This window comes from Grus americana, chromosome 18 (assembly GCF_028858705.1).
Source record: "Grus americana isolate bGruAme1 chromosome 18, bGruAme1.mat, whole genome shotgun sequence".
In the NCBI taxonomy this organism is placed as follows: Eukaryota; Metazoa; Chordata; class Aves; order Gruiformes; family Gruidae; genus Grus; species Grus americana.
In genome coordinates this window covers 9,153,777-9,175,217 of record NC_072869.1, presented here as the reverse complement: position 1 = coordinate 9,175,217, position 21,441 = coordinate 9,153,777, and the positions used below count along the sequence as shown (strand labels likewise).

The 21,441-nt window shown below is 39.1% G+C and overlaps 1 protein-coding gene across 20 annotated transcripts in view; it reads left to right on the top strand.

The window, feature by feature from the left end:
• The window catches only part of TNRC6C (trinucleotide repeat containing adaptor 6C), a 214,776-nt gene that overhangs the window by 114,333 nt on the left and 79,002 nt on the right, over positions 1–21,441 (top strand). For 18 of the 20 annotated variants that reach the window (XM_054846203.1, XM_054846190.1, XM_054846197.1 and 15 more), the window contains 2 exons: positions 13,359–13,458; positions 14,388–14,409. In XM_054846203.1, coding sequence (XP_054702178.1) covers positions 13,396–13,458; positions 14,388–14,409 — 85 coding nt within the window. In that variant the 5' untranslated portion in view covers positions 13,359–13,395. Of the gene's footprint in view, positions 1–2,905; positions 3,014–3,431; positions 3,570–13,358; positions 13,459–14,387; positions 14,410–21,441 lie in introns of those variants that run through there. The other 2 variants (XM_054846195.1, XM_054846196.1) reach the window with 2 other exon arrangements.

Sequence of the window (21,441 nt, the reverse complement as noted above, 5' to 3'; positions counted from 1 at the left end):
TGTTTTTAATCAATTACACAAGCTTGCTTAACGTACGAGAATTGCTTCCAATGTTTGTGTTGTCTGAATTTTTTCGACATTTTTGACTTTGAAATGGATGCTCCACTGGAAAGTTTGTCTCTTACTCCCTGGCTATGTAATGAAAGATGTTACATCTCTGCAAATCTAATCATTCTTGTCTCTTTATGGTGTCATGGCTGTAATGCTCTAAGTGCACAGTATTGTGCCTCATTCTTGTTTTGTGATGCTGCAGAAAAATTGTTCTTGGTTAAAAATAAGCTATTGGCATAAGTGTGCTGATCACATCTGTTCATAACATACCTCTTCATTTTCTTGCTTATGAAACTATTTGATTCTCTTTGCATAACATTAGCTGATGTAAACTGTGAAGAGGTATATGTTTATTTTTTAAGCCTTTAAAAATATGCAAGAAGCAGCATCTCCTGATAAGGAAGGAGAAGAGCCTGGTGGTAGCAATCTAAACGCTGTTTAATATTTTCTAGTATGATCGTCATAAAGTATAGCTGTCTGATCCAGGTGTGGAACTAAATTTGATCTGTCACAGTAATAGAATTGCTGCTATTGAGGAGGGGAGTCTCTGTATAAATAGCACTGTTTCAGGTAAAAGACATTATTATATGGGACTTACTGGAGCTTGGTGAATGTGTAATTTTTACTATTTCTATTCTAATCAAACTTTTAGTAGTCCTTCATTTTTGAAAAGAACCATCCATGTTAAGTCTCATTGGGCACCGACAGTACTTTATCTAGTGATGTCAGTCTTTATACTGTGCTACCATGCTTATGTGTAATAATTGAATAAAACTATTGGGTCGATGCTTACATAATGATTTGCTTAAAGACCCTCACCTTTAATTTTTTTCTTGCATTTGTGGGGATGAATCATTCTTCACTAATTTCTAGGTGAAACATTGCAGTGACAACAAAATTCTGTATTTTTGAAGCAAATAACCCAGACTGATGGATATAATCTATTTTATCTGGACGATATCGCAGCACTCTGATAGTCCAACTGCATTAAAATTCTGGTTTCCCACCCCTACTCTGTCCATCCCCTGTCCCTCTGTCAGCATCCAGACAAGTAAGAGCTGATCTTTCTGGAATTCTGTCTGCATCTACTGATCAGATAATGTACTGGGAGACATTTTGGATGTATTTCTGAGAATATTTGCTCCCCATGGCATTTCATGGACTAACTGAAGGCATAAAATATTTATTACTAAGATCATAATTGTCCATAAATTGATTTCCAAAGCAGTATTTACTGCAATTGGTTTTCCTGTCCCGCAAGATCATTTATGGCTATTTCCTTTCCCCATCTCTCCCCCTACCCTGTCTCTCCTTCCCCCGTGGAGACACTATTCATTTGCTAAGTTGAAAAATAGATGATGGCCCATTCTGATGGTGGCTCTGATATTCTAATTTATTATTGGCAGGAACTGGTGTCCAGATGCTTTTACTATAGAAAGTGAAGTGGAGGAACAGAGAACTTTGAAATTTGATGAACTTAATGGAAATAAGGATTGCCTTTTCAACCACGCAGAAGCAATCTTTTAAACTCTGGTAGATTTGTGGAGGGAAAGGTGCTAGCTTGGACCTCTCTGTTTCCTTAATTTTGGACAATAGAATAAGTCTTTTTCTGAATTTTGTGGATTCAGTTTCCAGCCGAAAGATAGGTACAGAGGGTATGTAAGGGTTTCTTATCTCACTTGAGTTAAGTTGCTATTTTAATTTTCAAAACAGCATTGCAGCTGGACATGAAGTGGAGCAAAACCTAAATTGCTTCAAAATGTGTTGTCTTTAAGTTGAACTAAATGATCACGGTGGGCAGCGTTTTGATTTTTGTAGTTAAACACTAAGAATGTATAAAAAGTGCACAAAACAACAAAGAAGATTTTCTTCATTTGTGTTTAAACTTTCACATTTGCAGTACACAACTTTTAGTACAGTTTATTAGTCTATAGTATGTTTTGTCTTCCTTGACTCGGATCAAATTTGGTGTTAACCTCCTGCAGAGAATTCCAGGACCCCTGACATTTTATTGTGACTCTTGATTAGCTCACCAGGGTTCCTGCTAAGAATTCTTCTTTCATTCATTTGATAAATTGAATTCCCTATTCACAGTGCCTTTAAATAGAATGGTATTTGGAAAACTTGAAGACAACAACTTGAATGTTCAATGAGCTCACCCAGCAAATGTAAAAACGCAGAAGAAGGAAATTACGAGTTCGTGTGTTCTGAAATCTTTTAAAAGAATAGACATTTTACAAAAACATAAGTCTCCATCTTCATGTTCCCTTTAAACTTATTTCCCTTCTGGTTTCTACAACAAGGAGTTCTGTTGACATCTGTTTTCCCCTTTTCATCTTACCTTGCCTTGTTATGTCTGGAGCCGGCCATTCACCTAACTTGGGTCTGTATCTGGGAGCAAGTATAATTAGGTGGTATATTCCCATGTAGTGGAACTTCAGCTTTCCAAGACAGCACGTGTGCAGTGTGGAGAGCATCTTGTTCTTAGACCTGGTACACTCTAGCCCAGCTTATGCACACCTCCTAGATAACTTATGCCATTCACCCACTTTTGCTATGTATCCCCTTGCTGTTGCTGGTGGTGCTGCCTGGGCTTGTGCTGTGGAGTACTGTTCTGAGCTCTACAGCATGAGGAACAGCATCATTTTTTTTCTAATTCTAGATCTTGAGACACATCCTTCCTGTGAGGCCACGGTCCTTGTGCTCCCCCGTCCAGGTCTCTCTCTCCGTGAGCTTCCCGGAGCTGGGGCAGCAGCGGTGTCCTGCACCTCCCCGCTGCTTGTGCCTTCTGGGGTGACACCTGGAGATCTCAGTAGTGAGATGGCAGAGGCCCGTTCCCTGTATAGCATGCCATCTTCCTAGAGGCTGGTTTCTGCAGGCTTCTGCCACACATCTCTGAAACAATTTGAATATCATAGGAAAACTCAGGCTGGAAGGGACTTCAGGGGGTCATCTCGGGCAGGTCTGTATTTAAAGTCGTGACGTGCATGTCTGGTAACATGTCTGGTGCTACTCACTATGCTGCTGGTATGTGTTGGTGTTATTCTTAGACTTGTCTGGCACAGTTTCCCTGCAAGTGAGGGAAGTACATGTGCATTTTTATATTGCGACTGTGGCATGAACTCTGCCTAAAGGAGAGGTATTTCTTCCAGACCTCACCTTCCCAGGCCTTTTTAATCACGCTGGAGGCACTCATGAATGTGGCAATGGCTGCTGTGAGCTGGGTGTCTTTTGTTGAAGATATGTTGGCACCACTATTTCCCCAGAATAAGCAGAAGAGCAGCAGTATAGACATAGTTGTCTTAAGCATAAATTCTGTTGCCTACTTTCTGATCCTGTAGGTTGTGTCATCTAGCTTGACCTATGTGAGAGTACCAGCCTGCTCTTCAGCTCCTGCAGCAAGCAAGTTGCATATGTTTTTGCCTGCTGATACCTAAGTGATTGGGCTCAGGACTAGTTGGACTGCGATGGAAGGAGGGAGAGGACTGTGGGTGTTGGAAATCCCTACAGGCAAAATGGTACAGCATTTTAGTTATGCAAACTTGGTATTCATTTTTTTTTAAAGAAGCATAAAGGCTTAGCTGTGCTTTCTTGAAGGGTGTGAAGGTATGCTACACAGAAGCAGTGTTCCTAGCTGTCTGTCCTGCAGCACGCGTTGTCCCTCCTGACCCTGTTACTGTCGGACAGGTGACGCACTGACCGGCTCCTCCAGCCTCCGTCCCTGGGAGTGGTCAGCTCTCACAGGGAGCCCGGGGGCTGTGGTGTGTGGCAAAACATCCTGTGGAGCTGTTGCTCCCGTTCCTATTTCCTGGCCTCCTGCTTTGCAGTATCCCTGTGCAGCTGCCCCAGGAAGCAGTGCTCCTCTGACATACTCTTAAAGTCCAGTAATTTGAGCCAGAAACTTGTCCCTAGGTCACTTCTGCTTCTGGGTCAGTTAATCGATGATACTTAGTTGAACGATTTGTCGGTGTGGGGCTTTGCTTCTGTTGGCACAGGGCTCTTGTCTTCCAAAGTATTTGCAGAAACCAAAATAGCAAACATAGTATCTGGAGAGAGACAAACATGCTGCGCTCTTGCTAAGCTACTGGATTCCAAAGCTGTTTTCCTTTGTGTATTAAGTCCCAGGAAGACTGGGGAAGAGCTCTGGACCAGATGCTACATCAACTGCTGGTAAATATTATCAGGCCTGCGAGGGAGGCAGTGCTGTGAAAGTCAGTCTAGTTATCTGCACTCTTCACAGGCTGTAGCTTAATTTTTCAAGAGAGGAGTCAGTCCGTGTTTGCTGGGGGAGGAGAGGTGTTGTTCGTACCATGTTTCTTGTTGTTTGTAGCCTGCTTCAAGTGGTGAATGTAATGTAAGCCTTTTGGGGTGGTTTTTTGTTTGTTGGTTTTGGTTTTGTGTGTGGTTTGTTTTGTTTTTTATTAGCAGGCTGAGGGAGCAAATTCTGGTATGCTTTGTGCCTGAAATGTATGTAAGGGTGAGGTTTTGTGTGCAGTGCTCTAGCCCATGCCTGGATTTCCCTACCAACTACATAAGTTGCACCAGAGTGGAGCTTGTGTATGTGTTGACAGACCTGCACTGTGGAAAGCAAAACTCTCACAGAAGAGGTGGCGTACCTGTGTGACTGCAACTTCCCATCCTATAGGATCATCTGCACTAATATGTTAATTTGGATTAGGAGTTTCATGTTTAAGCAAACCTTCTGATTGTTGTAAGGTACTGTGCTTTGATTCACATCATGAATCAAAGTGGTCTTGGAGAACAATAACTATTCCTTTTAAATAAAGCTTCACTGGATGATGTGCTCCAAGGGCGCGGTTAATGCTCTCCTGCTGCAGGTGAGCATTCTGCACATGGGAGTGAACTGGAGCTAGTCTCAAGTAATAAATTCACGTGGAATGGGGATAGTGTGGCTATGAAGTCCTCGCACCGACAGTTTTGCTCTGCAAATCCACTCCTATTGGGCTGCTCTCCTTAGTAATGAAGATATAACATACATCTCCTGAAACGTTCTCGTTAGTACACCATCTGTCTCTGGTAACAATCCAGGAGAAAGTGAACAAAAGGATGAAAAACAAAAACCTGCAAACATGCACTCAGACTTGGGCAGTGCTCTAATATGGACTCGTCAAACTTTTTATGCCCGGTCTACCACTTATAGTTAATAATTTGTAAAGGCTTTTTCTTCTCTGGGTTTTTCCCCTACTTCTAGTGACTGGTATTCAACTTGTAGAGGCCAAGACAAGGCCAGGTCAGTGTGCTTTTTAGAAAAAATCTTGAATGATAGTTAGTAACTATGCTTTATTTTCATTCTAATCTAATTTACTTCAGTGGTTGTTCACCTAAAGTGTATATGACGTAGGGTCACAATAAGTTAACATGGGGTGAATTGGAAACCTCTCGCAAGAGTCTAGGTCCTGCAGTAAATAGCAGTTGGCACTCTCCTCAAGGTCATACCAGCATTTTGCTGCTCTTTAACCAATAATCCAAATAGTTAGAAACACTGTGTACTATTGCTGGAGATGCAGCCTTGAGACAAGGTGTGTAGCACAGCTGCTCTTTTTTCTTCTGATCATGGAATTTCTATTTTACAGATTGTAAGAGCAGAGTTATTAACTTAGTCTCTGGGGCGACCTGAAATCTTCCTGTAGTTTCAGTAAGATATTTTAATTGAATGCGGTGCTTTTCACATCCTGTTCTCAACTAATCCTGTAATGTTCTTGGGTGCCTTAAATGGCAGCTACATTCTGCTGCTGCACAGATTTCAGTAGTGAATGAAGTTGTCTGTGCATGTCTTGCACCTTAGTCATTTGTGCCGTGGTTTAAAGAGAGCCTGGAAGGGAGTACAGTACGTAGGGATCATGTCTAATCCCTCACAATTACAGAAGGGTCCAGGGAACAGCATAGACCTGAAGATACCTACCAATACTCTGTAACAAATCAAATAAATAAAAACACCCAAAGAAGACTTGGAGCCAAAACTATATTGTACAGTAAAAGGAAGCATCGAGGGCGGTATTAGTGCTCCGTTTTGGTGCAGGAACTTTGGTGGAATTTCTACATGACTTCAGAAATTGAACCGCTGTCCGTGTTAAGAGATCAGTTTTGTGTTACGTGCTTCAAGGTAAGTGACCAGATACTGGGAGCATCAAAGTACCAGGCCCACAGTTGTTAGCAGTGGATGATATTTTGATATTTCAGAGGAAGGCAGGAATCCCCTGTCAAGGCAAGTAGTGTATTAAGGAGTGACAGGTGCAGGACAGAGGCATAGTTTGACAGTGAGAAACCCCAAAGCATGGGATTAATAAATTATGAATTGAGGTCAAACAAAACATCTCGTCAAGCTTCATTTATGACTCCCTGTAGGAACAAATTTTGCACCCAAACTTTGAAATTACAGGGTTTAGTTTCAAGCTCTGTGATCATACCTATACATGTAACTCGTCCATGAACTTATCTTGTCCACAGTGGTGTAGCTAAGGGATTTTCCCTCATTAATTCCCTTGAAAGGATATTGTAGGATTTTACTTTGTGAATGGGTAGAGGACTCCTGTTTCCAGTCTAATTGTTTTTGTATCCAGGAGTCGATGCGGCCTTGTATCAGTGTTACTTCTCAATAAAAACAAGTCTTCCTTTCTTTAGGTATTTTTCCTCTTTTCTCCTCCAAATGTACATTTATAAATATTTATTAGGTATGTCTTTTAGTGTTGGGGTTTTTTTTTAAATGCTACAGCATGGAAGATACTTCTTTATGCCTAATCCAACTCTCCTTTATTGCAATTTAAAATCAGTGCTACTTAGCACAGCTAAAATAGAAAGATTTTACTCTGTTCTTCTCTACTTCTGTCTTTAACACCTATTTGAATAAAGGAGTGGCTGTCTCTTTAGATTAGGTGAATCCAAGTCCAAAGTTTTTTCCACCGGCCCATGCGTTTTGGTGGGCTGTTGCTGTTTTCTGGACTCTCTTCAGTTGATCTGTATGTCTGTTACTGTAGATGGTCCCAAACTCATCACAGTACAGCAGCTGCTGAATTTCTGACCATTTGTGACATTGTTGCTTTGCCTTTGGGTTGAGATCTGCTGTGACACCTGGGGTTTTTTCCTCCCCAAAACTGGTATTTAGCCAGTTGTTCCCTGTGCTGTATTGATATATATGATCATTCCTACCAAACACGGTACCCTGCACTCTTTCTCGGTGAATTACACTCTACTTTTTTTTGTACATCTCGAGTTTATGGGGTTGTTCTGCATACTGCCATCCTTAATTGTTTTGCAGTCCCATGACTTGACATATTCTGGAAACTTAGTAAGTTCACACAGTTTTCCAGCAGCAAAGTGGTTAATAAAAATTTTACTGCTGGACATGTGGCATGCTGCAACAAAAATCCATTGGTTCTCTGGCTTGTTGGAAGGGGAAGCGCTGTGCTTACTTGTTTTGTGGGTACTTTATTGTCATTTCATTTAGCTTATGTTCCCTACCTTGTTTTAGGGAAAAAATAATTAAAGCAATTATGTTCTTATTAACAAAACTTTGCATGTTGCTTGAAAAGTCAATAGATTACTTCTGTTGCCTCCCTTTCGTCTTTTTCAAAATTACCTGCAAGCATGCCACAGGAAAAAATCAGACTCTTTTTTTTTTTTTTTTTTTTTCTCCTCCACAAATCCTTGTTAGCTGTTACTGATGTTTTTATCCCTTCCCCTTTTAAGTTATGTGCACAATCTTTGCCATGTGCTAGTGTTCTGGAGTGCCATCCATCTTCTGCTGATTCTTTAAGGTAATCTGTAATGACTTAGACACAGTTGTTCTCATGGTAAATTACATCAGGCCCAGCCAGTGGAAAAACATCCGATTTCTCTAGGGACTTTTAAAGCTGTTCTTACTTTTGCTGGCCTGATTTCCTATTTGGAGTGGTAGCAAAATGTTTAGTTCCATCTCCTTTTTTACCACTACCAGTTCACAGCAGTTTTCCTCAGAAGTTGGATCATTCCTTCTACCTGGATTTGGGGAAAAGGGACTTCAGAAACACACCACATCTTGAGATTCTTGCCTGGAGCTGTGTTCACCAGCCCTTTCAGTCAAGGAAGCAAGAATGAAACACTGCAGCGGTGGTGGCAGAAGTCCTGGGACAGGAGCAGCTTGCTCGTGTGCTCTTTGGTGCCCCTGCCACCAGCTTGGAGGAAAGCCTCCCTGCGCAGAGAAGAGCACTATGAAATCCCTCTGTGAAATCTGAAATCCCTGTCGTCATCTGCGGGCTCAGCACCCGTTGAGATCGTTCTTGGCCATCTGTTCCCAGCTGACCTCTTTAGTGAAGACTAAAGCAGAAAGAAAAGTACTGTCACTTTAGCTCTCATAGGGTCATCTGTCAATAGTCCCTCTTTCCCACTAAGTATCAAAACTTATGTTTCCTCTTGCTTATTAATGAAGCACTTAAAGGTTGATTTATTGTTACTTTTAAATACACAATGCTAATTGATTGTTGGCCTTCCTCATTTTTGTCCCCATGCTTGTGCTGTTTTTTCAATACTAATTCTTATTTATTTGACCTAGTTTTGTGTGCTGCTTTCTTTTTTTTTGAGGTGATTGGAGAGCTTGTAATTAGGGACCAGCTTGACTCTTCTTGATTAATGACTGAGCCTAGACATCAAGGGAAAAAAGCTGTCGCTTTCTGAAGTCCCACCAGCTCCTTGCCTTCACTGGTATTTACTCTAGAAAGGTCACAGAGCAATAGGTAGATTGGATTTTAGTTTATCCATTCTAGTAGTTATGAAAGCAAGGACTGCTGATGATATGGTGACCTCTTGTTTTATGTTGTGTTCCACCTATACATTAGGGCATATGCATTCTCATTTAGATTCTTGGTGATTTCCAAGAAACAATGCCTGCCTTTTCCTGTGTGACAGTATTTTTCACTTGTCCTAAATTCATTGAAGTGTGCCTTTCCAGTATTCATTGTTAACTTTTCATTCCATTTCATTGCTACCCTTGAAGTTGCTTTCTGCCTTCATGATCTCGACCACTTCTTTCTTACCATTTAGAATCAAATCTTGAAGAACTTTCAAAATAGTAATTTTCTTCATTTCTATTTGAAACTGTATAATGCTGGATTTTGAGAACTTGGTAGGTGGTTACAGTGTGTTTCATGTCTATGCTGTCCAGACCCTCTGTTAGCATGTGTAGTGATGCATGGCTCTGTTAGTCCCTTCCAAAAAGCCTGCTCAGCGTGCTTTGGTAGCTGCCTTTGGGCAATTATTTGTCAGTTCCTTACAATACTAGTTTATAGATTTTTCTTTTTTTTTCCCATCTCCTCACCAGCGTGAGGAAAAAGGTATGTGTTCAGAAATGCACGATGCTCTGTTATATGGTGCGGGAAGTCAAAACCAGAGCATTACTTAAGCAATTGTATCCAATTTGTAGGATTTCTGTCAGTAACAGCAACTTTCACAACTATCAAGGGAGAATTTTTCTAGCATAAAGTGGGATGTGAATTTAAGGTACAAGACTTATTCCAAAATTAAGGTACGGGAGCTATTCTCTCATTGGGCTAAACCAGGCAAAGCCATCTGTAGACCAAGATTAAGAACGTTATTCTAAAGAGGTATCGCAGGCAGTTTTCCTAGGTAAATAAATAAACCTTCAGCATCTTAAATATATGCAAACAAAATTCATTAGGCTGCTGGGTTTGGAGCTGTGTCATATGCAGGGACAAGAGACATGGTCTCTTTAGTCCTCTGCTATTGCAGGAACTTCTGAACTATAAACCACCGTATGGGTAATAACCTTGCATGTAATAACACAAATAGACTTGAAGCTCATTTAAGAATATGATATTCCCAAAAGGCATATTGCAAAATCCTGTTAGAATGTCACATCAGTGCTAATTCAAAATACCAGCTGTGGCTTCAGATGTGAAAGCAATCCAATGTCTGATACCAACTAGAAAACTGAAGTTCTCACTTAGCTTAAAAAATAAAATCAGCCTAGATTTTTTTTTTTTTTTAAAGGGATTAATAAGCCTTTCTGCAATAGGCATTGACAGAACATAGCCATGGTTCTCAAGTTGTTCTGACCAGGACCTGCATTTTGTCTTGCTTTCCTATTCAGAGAGCTCCTAAGCATGTGTACTTTAAAGATAACCTTGGTTTAGATTTGGATTCCATAAATTAATTGCAGTCTTTAAAAACAACACTTGATGCCATAGTAAAACTGCTTGCTCTCTGCTCATAATAATCTCCCATGAATTTGATTCATCAGATCCATATATATAAAAAAGGCAAATTCCTACAAGTATATTCTAAGACATTTCTGGTTTAAATCATGTGAGCTTTGTATTCATAAATTTTTTTTAGCGTTTTTCCTGTAATAAAGATTAAATTGTTGCTCAGGAAGTAAAACTGTAACACATGCCTTTGACAATGCAATCAAACTTTATATAGCAATGTTTTTATTGTGTTCCTTTTGTTTTGCTTGTAGATGACTAATTTCTGCCTAGAAGTGACAGCAAGAGTTGCCATCTGAGAGGCCAATTGGAGCTTTATTTCTATTTTAAGCATATTTAACACACATGTATTCAGAAGTGTCATTATGTAAATCAGTTTTGAAAATTGAACTCCATTAAAAATTATAGTATCATTTTCTGAGTTAATCTGAGGCTATTTTAATCTCGGAAATGAAATAAAAAACAGGTTTCCGCTAGGAGTGGCACTTCTGCCTCTTATATTGTAATTGATATGATAATATGGTAATAAAATACATTGTATTTTTAATGGAGCAAAATGTTTGCTCTTCTTTGATTTGGAAAATCCTCTGACATGGTGTATTACCTGCGTAAGGGAGGGGAAAAACATATAACAGTGCTTGGGATATGTGAAAACAGAGGCACCTTTAGAGGCAGAAAGGCTGGAAATAGGCAAAGTTCATAGTGGAGTCCAGTCTGAGTAACAAGACTTTGTCAGTGATGAAAGGAACTTGATGTTAAAAAAAAAAAAAAAAGGCCTAACGAGAAAGTTGGGAAGTATATACTTTCATAGTTAAAATAAACTGCAAATTAAGTCAAGTGGTGGTGGTGTGGGGTTTTTTTGTTTTAATACTACACTGACTATTAAAGGGATTTAAATGTAATTGTGGTGTTCTGGAATTGCTGTAATGTCGTGGTTTTTCTTAAGTACTAGCAAGAGGAAACCAAAAAGTTTCTCATTTTGCACTGACTTGTTTCATTCACCTGCTTTAAAAAACAAAAAAGGCTAGATCTTCCCTTGGCACTAGTCTGACAGTTTGGGAGAGTTCACTTGAAGACTTGGGCTTTGTAGAGTCTGATGTGACTTGAGTAGAGAGCACTAAAAATGAAGGGACTGGGTGTTGTTACTTTGTAGTTACAGAAATCCTGGGGACTTCTGTTCTTCTCCGTAGCTAACAGGAATAAAGTCAAATCTATTATGGTTTCCACTCAGTTTCTTTTGGTAACGTAAGTCATTGCTTTTTGCCAAGTCCTAGAACAATCCATTTAAACTACAATTTTAAGTACCCTTTTCTTAAGTGCAATGTTAAGCATGTGGCACAAATACCCACCTGCAACTGTTCAGAGCAAATGTTTCTCAAACATTGATTTACAGTACAATATTTGAAAGGTGACCCTTTGAAATGGGCATCAAGTTGAGCAGTCATGCAAGTGATACATTTTTGGTCATGACAAGGTGATTCAAGCATTCAAAATCCAGATATCTAATGCCACTTCAGGTGTCCTGACCTCCAGTGGTGCACCAAGCACTTCCAGATGTGCCTGACCTCCAGCTGCTATTCCAGACTCTGGGTTTTGCCATACCTGTGACTTCTGTAAGTAGGTTGAGTGCAGTAAAGTATCCAAAAGGGCACTGACACCTACTTTTAGACCTCTGAATTGCTTACTGTAATGTTTATTGTTTTGGGTAACACAAGGAAAGGGAAACTGCTTTTGGTTTAGTCTGGAGCAGCGTGCAGCACCTCTGTAAGCGTTAAAGCACCTGCAGTGGCCAAAATCAGTCTTTTCAGGCAAGTAAAACGGTAGATAACCCGAACACCCTTCAACTGCCAAAAGCTCAAAAAATTGACTACAGTATTCTTTTTTTATAAAAAGGAAAAGTATGTAAGAATGTGCAAACATGTTAAAAGGAAAATATAAGAAACAGTTAAAAGGCAAAATGCCTCATGGGGAGCGTTTAAAGGCACAATGTGCAAAATCTGAATAGTAACTGTTACCTGCTTCTCCTTTACGTAAAGAGCCCTCCCTCCCTCCCAATAGGCCTGTTGTGATAAAACAGTTGTGCACAGAATATTATAACTAAAAAGACCTTTTTTTAACAACAAGAAAAAATATCCAACCAAACTTAAATGTAAAGCAATAATAAGGCTGAAAGTGATCTCGATGAATAATTGGAAGACATCAAATCTAATAATAATAATAGTAATGGTTTCAGCCTGTCAGAAACGGAGTATTCTCAGAAGATCTGTAGGGATGATAAATGATCAGGACCTAAAGAGCTGTCAAGGAAGATAAAATAGTTATAGAACAGTAAATGAATTATTTGCACTGGTATTTATTTGGAAGGGTGTTGGGGAGGTTCATTGTTATAACCATTTATTACGGTGATGGACAAAGAAAGGATAGATGGTGAAGTTTCAAATAGATTTTCTTCTTCATTTGGGACAACTTAGATTATATTTTAACCAAGATGCTACTGGTTACAGTTACTTGCTACACAAGTCTTCTGTTGTATTCATGCAAATTTTTCAGCTAGAATTTATAGGATGAACGCAAAACACAATGATTTGAATTCATCTGGGCCTTAGTTTACAACTCCCTGAGAACAAAATTGATGCATGTGATAAATTAATATGGTATCTGTTTGATCAAAAAAAGAAATATTTAGAAAATAAAGTACTTGCTCATGATCTTTAAAAGGTATATTGCGATTCCTAGCTGTTGAAAGCCAGCAGAACTTGCACTCATTACCTGAGGTTTGTTCTTTTTTTTTCAGTTTTAAACTTTCTTCCCATAGAATGTGCTAATATTAAGTAGTACTTTTGAGTGATTGTGGAAAGAGGTTCCAAATAAAGGTTCCAAATCTATTTTTTCTGTATTTTCATTGCCTACTATTTTATTTGTCATTGGTTTCAATTTTGAACAGCTTTTAAAAATGCTTTTATTACAGCATTAGAAGCAGCCTTTTTTAAACATGAGATGTATAAAGTTAGCAATATAAGTATGGATTATTTACCTTCCTAGATAAACTTCATCCTATTGAAAAGCTCTTCCAACCTTTATTCTTATCAGGGAGAAAGAACAAGAAACACAAGAAGAGGAACATTTGATGGAAGAAAAGAAAAAGAAAAAGCAGGAAGAAAAGAAAAAGAAGGAAGGTGCTCAGAAAAAGGTTTGTTCACGTTACTGTTTTAAATTATATATTCACTTTACATGTAAGGTACAGATACTGGTTCTGCAGCCTTTACTTCTGTGAATAATTCTGATGCAACTGAGCGGTCCTGTCGACTTTGAGTGAGGCTGCGGTCAGAAAATCTCTGCAAAAGCAGTTGTGACAGTTCATCGGCACTCCCCAAGCTGCTTACCGTCCCCTGATGTTAAGTTACTGCTCCCACAGCTGAGTCACGTGAATGTTCCTCAGCAACGTCAATGCAAAGTTAACTGGATTAGTCTCAACTGGTACTGAAGTGACTGTGGATTCCGAGGCCATTGCGCATTTTCTGTGGTCTGCGTTCTCCTGCCTTGTTTTCTGGACTACATAGTTTTAATCTTAAATGGGCCTTAGGATGTGGATGGGAATCGATCACTGTCTTTTCCAGTATAAAAATTAGGCACAGTTAATAATAAAAAAAAAAGTGGGTAGATTCCAAACAGATTAAAAAAAAGACACGCCTTCACAAAATGTGCAGTTAATCTGCGTAAGCTAATAGTACATATGGATTCAAAGGGATACTGGATAAATTCACAGAAGTTAATTCTGTTGAGTGTTCAAAGGTTCATAAACTTGCTGTTTGGTTCAGGAAGCCTCTGAACCTCAAGTGCCAGAAGGCGGGGTGGGTCGATGGGGGTACTGTCATACTGCTTGCCATGTTCCGTACTGTCTCTTCGGCATCTGCTTTTGGCCTCAGTCAGACAAGGGTAGCCATTCTTACATTCGTAATACGTGGAGTTCAGCCGACATTCTTCAGTCCTTAATTGGAACTGATGCCTGATTTATGTCAGCAGTTTCTGCAAAAAGTTTAGCCTGCACCCCTGTGATTATTAGGTATCATTTTGAATATTGACAAGTAGTTGATTTATTTTGTTCTTTTCTTCTTTCAGGCTGCTGAACAAAAAACCAAAGGTAAATTCACGTTTATACTTTGTGAACCATTTGATATTTCTGTAAGTTTGTTTAAAAAAATGCGCTTGTACTTTTAATTTGTATCTTTTTAATGGGGAGAGTATATCTTACTAGGATAGTTCTGTTCTTAAAACTTTGTTGGAGGAGCTGACTATGGGTTGGGATTCTCAGCATAAGCTTTTTCTTTGCTTATCTTGCTGGGTATTGTATGGCACCTTTTTGACAAGAATATATGGATTAAATTTCTGTGAAACAACATAACATATGTCATCTTTTTTGTCTAATGTCAAGGCAGATGTAGTTTTCCATTTAGTTGTTAGTAGTTATTTATCTAGTTCAAAGACCACCAATTGCCACCAAAAAGGGTAAATCTCTCTCCCTGCATGCACGATTCAACTCAATTGAGTGAATAAACTCAATTAATTGAAGTTATGAGAAAGCTATTTCCCCCACCGCCTTTTTTTCTGTCTGTGGGTTTTCTATTTGATAAGTGAATTGAATTGGTTTGCAGCATGGTCTAGGAAGCAGCAGAGATAAGCGCGGCATTCTCCTTTCAGGGCAGTGAACTCCTAGGTACCCTAGGAGAAATGTTAGTGAAGCTATGGCCTTAAAAAAGGTGAGGAAGAGAGCCGAGGTAATGCCTCTCTTCTGCAGCTGTTGGCTTACAGTTATCTAGCCTGTCCTGTAATTTACATGGCACCACACAGAACTCAGGGCTGCGGAACAGTTCTGTACGAGTTAATATTCACTGTTATTTATTGCTGTGTAATTAGGTGACAGACAGGCAAGTAGAGCTTCCCAGCTTTCCAAAGACTGGGAATTAGAGAAGAGCCAAGCCTAACATATGGGGTTGACAAAACAACTTATGTTTCAAACACTTTTTATGTATTTATACAGCAGAAATTAAGTATTGCTTCAGTAATACTGAATTCAGAAAAATAAAGTCTAACTACATGACGAAGAAACTGTAGCAAGTAATTTATTGAAACTCTGTCCTTTTCTTTCCAAATTTTTCTTATGTAGAAAGTGTGAAATCAGAAAATTTTAGTCTTCTGTTGCATCTGCCCTGTAAGATCTCGTGTAGTTTGTAACAGTGGACTTTGCTTTCGGGAGAAGGAGGTAGCAGAAGTAGCTAAGCCCCTCGAAATCTTAAGTACGTGAAAAAATTCGGAATTAAGATACATCAGAGTGATTTCTGTCTAAATGGAGTATTTCTGTTTCCACAGTATTACATGTTTTGCTCTCTGTATGAGCTCGTTTCTGTGTGAAAAGGTTTCACTGCTCTATCATGTATTATAATGACTTCTTAATATCATAATTCAATGGCAGATGTTTTTGCTGTTGAAGTAACTAAGTTCATTTTCACGTGATAATACAGTGGCTCTTCATTTCTGTTAATATTGAACAGCAGTGCCTTCTGCTTTCCTCCATGAGATATCACTATTTCTGTCTTTGTTGTGACAGCTTTGTTTTTAATTGCTTGAAAATGTCAAGTTTAAGTTTTTCAAAGTAGCACGATAGTAACTCCAGTTTTTCAGGTACACTTGTGAGTTCATTTCTTTTTAATTTAGGGACTGTCTTTTTCCATCTGATATTTTTTTTTGTTTGTTTTTGTCCATTATCTTTCTATTTAAGCGTCCTATGCTACTGCTGTAAAACATGAATTGTGAAGAAGGCAAGAGTAAATGAAGGTAGATATGTTAAAGATTAAACAGTTGTGGCTTTTATTGTTTCATCTATCAGGAAGCACAAATGTACCTTTTTGTAATTAGGCTTCATTGGAAAGGCTTGCCCTGGCCTGTAGAGAACTCAGACCTCTCCTGTTCCTGTTCTGTTCAGTGCAGGGGGTAGTGGTTGCGTACAGTCGTATGGATGACCCTTCTTTTAATTTCCTTTGGCAGGCAACTGCTAGTTGCTTTTAAGTGGAAATGTTTAATTTCCACTTCACAATACTGGTCTCTTACATTTATCTTTAGGAGGGATGTACACAAGCTTATGATAGATAGCACGAGTTTCTTAAAATATAGAAAATATTAATTCTAAATGAATGAGAGGAAAAAAATTGGCTGACCTTTTTTCATAGACTGGTTGACTGTGAACTTTAATGCAGTACTGCACCAAGTATTTTATTTTGATAGATTTTCAAGGTTGAGTGACAAATGCTACAAGAACTAAAAGGCAACACAGGGATTGTCATTGAATTTAGTTAATTTATTTCATATCTGGGACACAGCAATTACATTCATTGTAAAGACAGGATGACACAGTAAAACCGGGTGAATTGACTGCAGCAGGTACTGCATGCCAAGGTACAGGATGTATTAAATCGAAGATTAAAACCAGGCTGGAACTGAATCTTTTGGAGAATGTTGCTATATCCAGATTTTGGTAGGTAAGATCTTTCTTAATGTAGTTGGTTGTGGTAACTTAGAAAAAAATTTCCTTTATTTTCTGTATGTGTCATTCAGTTCTGCAGCTGGGTTGCCATAGAAATGAGAGATGCTTACACAGTTTGGGTCATTAGAGAAAAATAAATTAGACAACTGGAGATGGGATATTTTTCGGTTTCTGTTTTTTAGCTGACTGGAGGCAGTATGTTTATAATGTTTATTTACTCTCAGCTGTAATTTTGAAGGTAAAGGCACTTTCTTGAAGTAGCTAGGATGGGACAAGTGGTGGGAGTTGATAAGTAGTAGGAAAAGTTAACCCTTGCCGGTGGCTTGTTCTGTACTAGAAACGTATGGTGGGATCAAGGTGCTTTTTAATTTTTTTAATTAATATTAAGATTTTCGGTTATTTCATTAGCACAATGGAAAATGTGGAGATACGGTCCTATCTAATAATTAACTCGTATGCTTTGTGCGTGTAGTTATAATTTGCTGTAAGATGATACTGGCTGCTGCACGTTCAGTCGCTGGTGAGGCCTCAGGAAAGAGAAACTAGTAAGAAGGGAAGAGGTTTCCTGTGGGTGTGTGTATGTGGTGTGTTGTCAGTTAAATATTGCTCTGAGGCCTCAGACTGAGCTGAATGTTTCCATTTGTGATGTGGAGCACAAAACCTTTCCAAAATAAACACGCATTTCCACCAATAGAGGAAAGGTATGTGGCTGCTTCTGGAGTTACTGGTCCAGGGGTAGGAAGTGCTCCCGTACACAGCTCTTGTGTCTATTTAAACAAATTCTTTTTTCTGTTTAAACAAGGATCCAGCTCTTTAAGTCTTCTCTACATAGCAGCTTCTTCAGTGTCTAATTTTTTTTCCTGCAACATTGTTTGCCAGAGTATTTTTGTTAGGCTGAATCCTTTATAAATACCCTGTTGGCAACATTGTAGGGAATGTGTGAAAGGAAAAAAGATTCAAAGGACTGATAAGTAGCTGAAATGTTTCTCAATTACTTGAAAACAAATGAAAGTAGTCTTCCTGTTCAGCTGGAGAGGAGTGCTGCAGAATTAGATGAGGTGGGAAATGAACGTGTTTTTATTGCGTGCTGTGCATTGTACTTCCACATTACTGTTCTTTTATGCTAATTTTTTTTTTTTTTTTGGAGAACAGGACTATTGAGCACAGCCTATTAGTGTTTATTTTAAATGTGTAAACTCTTGCCAGTTTATATGCACTTGATAAAGAAACTTTGTGTATAAAGGCTTTTGTAATGAAAACATTCAGCTGTAACTGCCAGTAAGAGTTTTGTGCTGTATGGTAAATAGTCACTAGTATGGTAAATGGCTGTTACTTAATAACTACAGGGGACTTTTAAGAGAGCTATGCTTGTGAGAAATACTATGAGGCCAACACATTTTTCCACCTGCTTTTCTTGCCATCTTGCTGCAGGTTTAGTCAGCCCATGGGTGACTAGTTCCTTGACTGCTTTACTCCCATCCCAGCTGCATTCTATGCTCTTTGTCTGAAACAAAGTTAAAGTGCTGGTATAAAATAGCTTAAGTGGTTTGTTACTCAAATATCTGCCACAGTAATTGAAAGGCAAAATACTCTTCCAATTCTTCAGCATTATTGGCAATGAAGGTAAGTGTTAAATCTGCAAACAAAGAAGTAAAAAGAGTTAAGTATTTACCATTTTTAGTCTAAGATAGAAAATATTTTGGTAAATTGATTAGAAATGCTAGTCTGGAAAATGTTGTTTTCCCTTTAGTCTAAAGCAGAGATGGCCAGTCTCTGCATCTTTGAATTTGGTGATCCTTGTAGGTCTGTCTTTAGCATGTTTGTGGTGTGGGACCCGGGAGAGAGATGTGGGCTTTGCAAGGGGAAAACGGGAACTTCAGCTCACTGCTTATGGGGTGAAGCAGGAGTGTGGAAACTGGAGTAGCTGCGATAATCCTGGGATTCAGCAGCCCGTCCAGCACAACCCAGCCTCTGTTCAAGTGGTACAATGGGTCCTGAGCTGCGCATCGTTCCCTTCCGCCAGTGGTCTGTTTCCGGAGCTTCCCCCTCCCTCTTCACTGTGCGATGGTTTTAATATGCAACTTGCAGAGTCAGGAAGGTTGTCTGCAGACTGAGAGATTATTCTACTGAGGTAGACACTTTAATACGTTTTATTTTGAGGGACTTAAAAGAACAGAAAGCATTTAACAGTGTGTGGTTGCTTGATAAACCATTTGTGGTGTCACAAATGTTGGCATACTTTCTTCAGTTTTTTTTTAAATTTGCATGGCATTTTTTATACTACAAGCAGCACTGTATATTTTATCTGGAGGAACATGGTCAACTGTATTATAAATGTGTTAAAAGAGTGGAACAAAAGACCTGAGATCCCATCCCCTGCTCTGGTCTTTCTATTTGGGTGACAGAATTAGTGGCATACCTTTCTTCAAAACCAGGTATTTTCATTTCCAAATCAGACATGTAGATTGTTGCATAGATTTAAATTGATTCTTTACTTACCCTGCCCAAATAGGCTGTTGGAATGTTTTCTGCTTGTACTCATTTGGGTGTGAATTACCTTCCTGTGACCTATGCTCAATTCTGCTCATACAGAAATGCAGTTTTACGTACATTGATAATGTGCTCTTTCTGGCTGTGGTAGATGTTACTGATGTTTCATGGTAGTTCCGTAGGAAATAAGGAAGACTAAACTTTCTAGAGAATCCCATCAGTATTTTAATTAGAATTATGACTGTGTAACACAATCGGTCTTAAAAATAAAAAAGTTTAGAGTTTTTGTAGTTTGTGTCATAGTATTGTAGGAACCAGCAGAGGTTTTTACATAAGATTAGGAAATGTGTTTCAGTCTACAAATCAGGTATGATTTACAGCAGACTCACAACCTCTGACTCATTTGAGTATTTATAGCTTATGCTCAAATATCTGCCTCTGCCATCTTGTTAGTTAAGTGCTGTGTTTGTACTGAACTGCTGAACATTGTAGTGACAAAATGTGCCGTAAATCATCATTGCAGAGGAGGGGGAGCACTGTAATAAGTTCTTCAATTAAATCTTAATATGCAGTCATTTGATAACCTAATGATAACCTATTACCATACATTAAAGCTTTATAATACAAAAATGTTTTCTTTTTGATAAATGTTATCATGGTGTTTTGCTAATATAAGTATCTTTAAACAAACATGAATTTGTTCTTCTTATAACTGAGATACTGCTTCTCTGATAGGGAAGTAATTACAATTTTACAATCTGCAAAGAATAGAGTATGAAGATAATTTGTGGAGTCCCTGCCATAATACTGGGTGAAAAGGAGTAGAAAATACAAAGAGATTAGCGCCAGACAGGAGGAGAAATTTGCATATTCAAGGAGACAGAGCAAGAAGGAGTAAGCTGGGAGGCTTGGAGTTAACTAGTACAGAAAAAAACCTTTGTTTTCCTGCTTATCGTTTCAGGTGGGATGGCTGTGACAAACTATCTTTAGTTTCTGGTGGCGGTACTTTAGTGCTATTTAATATATGCTTTTTACTCTCACAAGTGTAAGCAACATTATGAGTGTCAACATTGCCATTATGAAGTAGAGGAGAAAAATGTGAGGTAACAAGTAAGTGTATGGATAATCTTTATTAAGCTACAGGCTATATTTGGCTTTGTGAGCACTTTCTTTGTTGGTCTTGCTGGTGTGCTAGTCAAAGGTGTCCAACTAGAGATTAGTCGTGGTATTGAGAATTCATAGGATCACAGAACAGTTTGAGTGGGAAGGGACCTTAAAGATCATTTAGTTCCAACCCCCTGCCATGGGCAGGGACACCCTCCACTAGCCCGGGTTGCCCAAAGCCCCATCCAACCTGGCCTTGAACACTGCCAGGGATGGGGCAGCTGCAGCTTCTCTGAGCAACCTGTTCCAGTGCCTCACCATCCTCACAGGGAAGAATTTCTTCCACATATCTAATCTAAATCTCTCCTCCTTCAGTCTAAAGCCATTACCCCTTGTAAACAGTCCCTCTCCAGCTTTCTTGTAGGCCCCTTTAGGTACTGGAAGGTGCTCTGAGGTCTCCCCGGAGCCTTCTCTTCTCCAGCTGAACAACCCTTGGTGCCTTTTTGCAGGAAAGAGGATTTGTCAAGGCCCTGCAACCCAAGATTGGCAGTTCTGAAGGTTTAAGTCTTCTGTAGCTTTTGTGAAGCTGTAGACTCTTTAGTTTTCAAATAAACACTCTTTTCAGACAATGAGGCACCAAAGCAATTAGTACAGGTTGTTGGCAAAACCATTTATCTATCTTAAAGAAAAACAAACAAACACAAAAGTCCAGGGTTATTTGAAAATAAAACAGAAACCGTAAGGTACATTCTTCCTAATGTGTTCCTGTCCTCAGCTGGATTTACAGGACAGCTGTCCCCCCCAAATTGATGTAGAGTTACTTCTTCATCTTAGTGCTCAAGTAAGCGCTTCCAGTCCCATTCAGTGGTTGCCTTGTAAGCTTTGTGGATTCCTCAGCTGGGAATAGAAAAGTAGATAAGAGCTCAAGTCAGAGGTCCTTGATATTCTTAGTAGTCCTCAGAGGTAGTTTTTACCCTCCTTAGAGATAGTCTGTGTAGTTTGCCATCATGCATATTTAGGCATGTGCTTGTAATATAAATA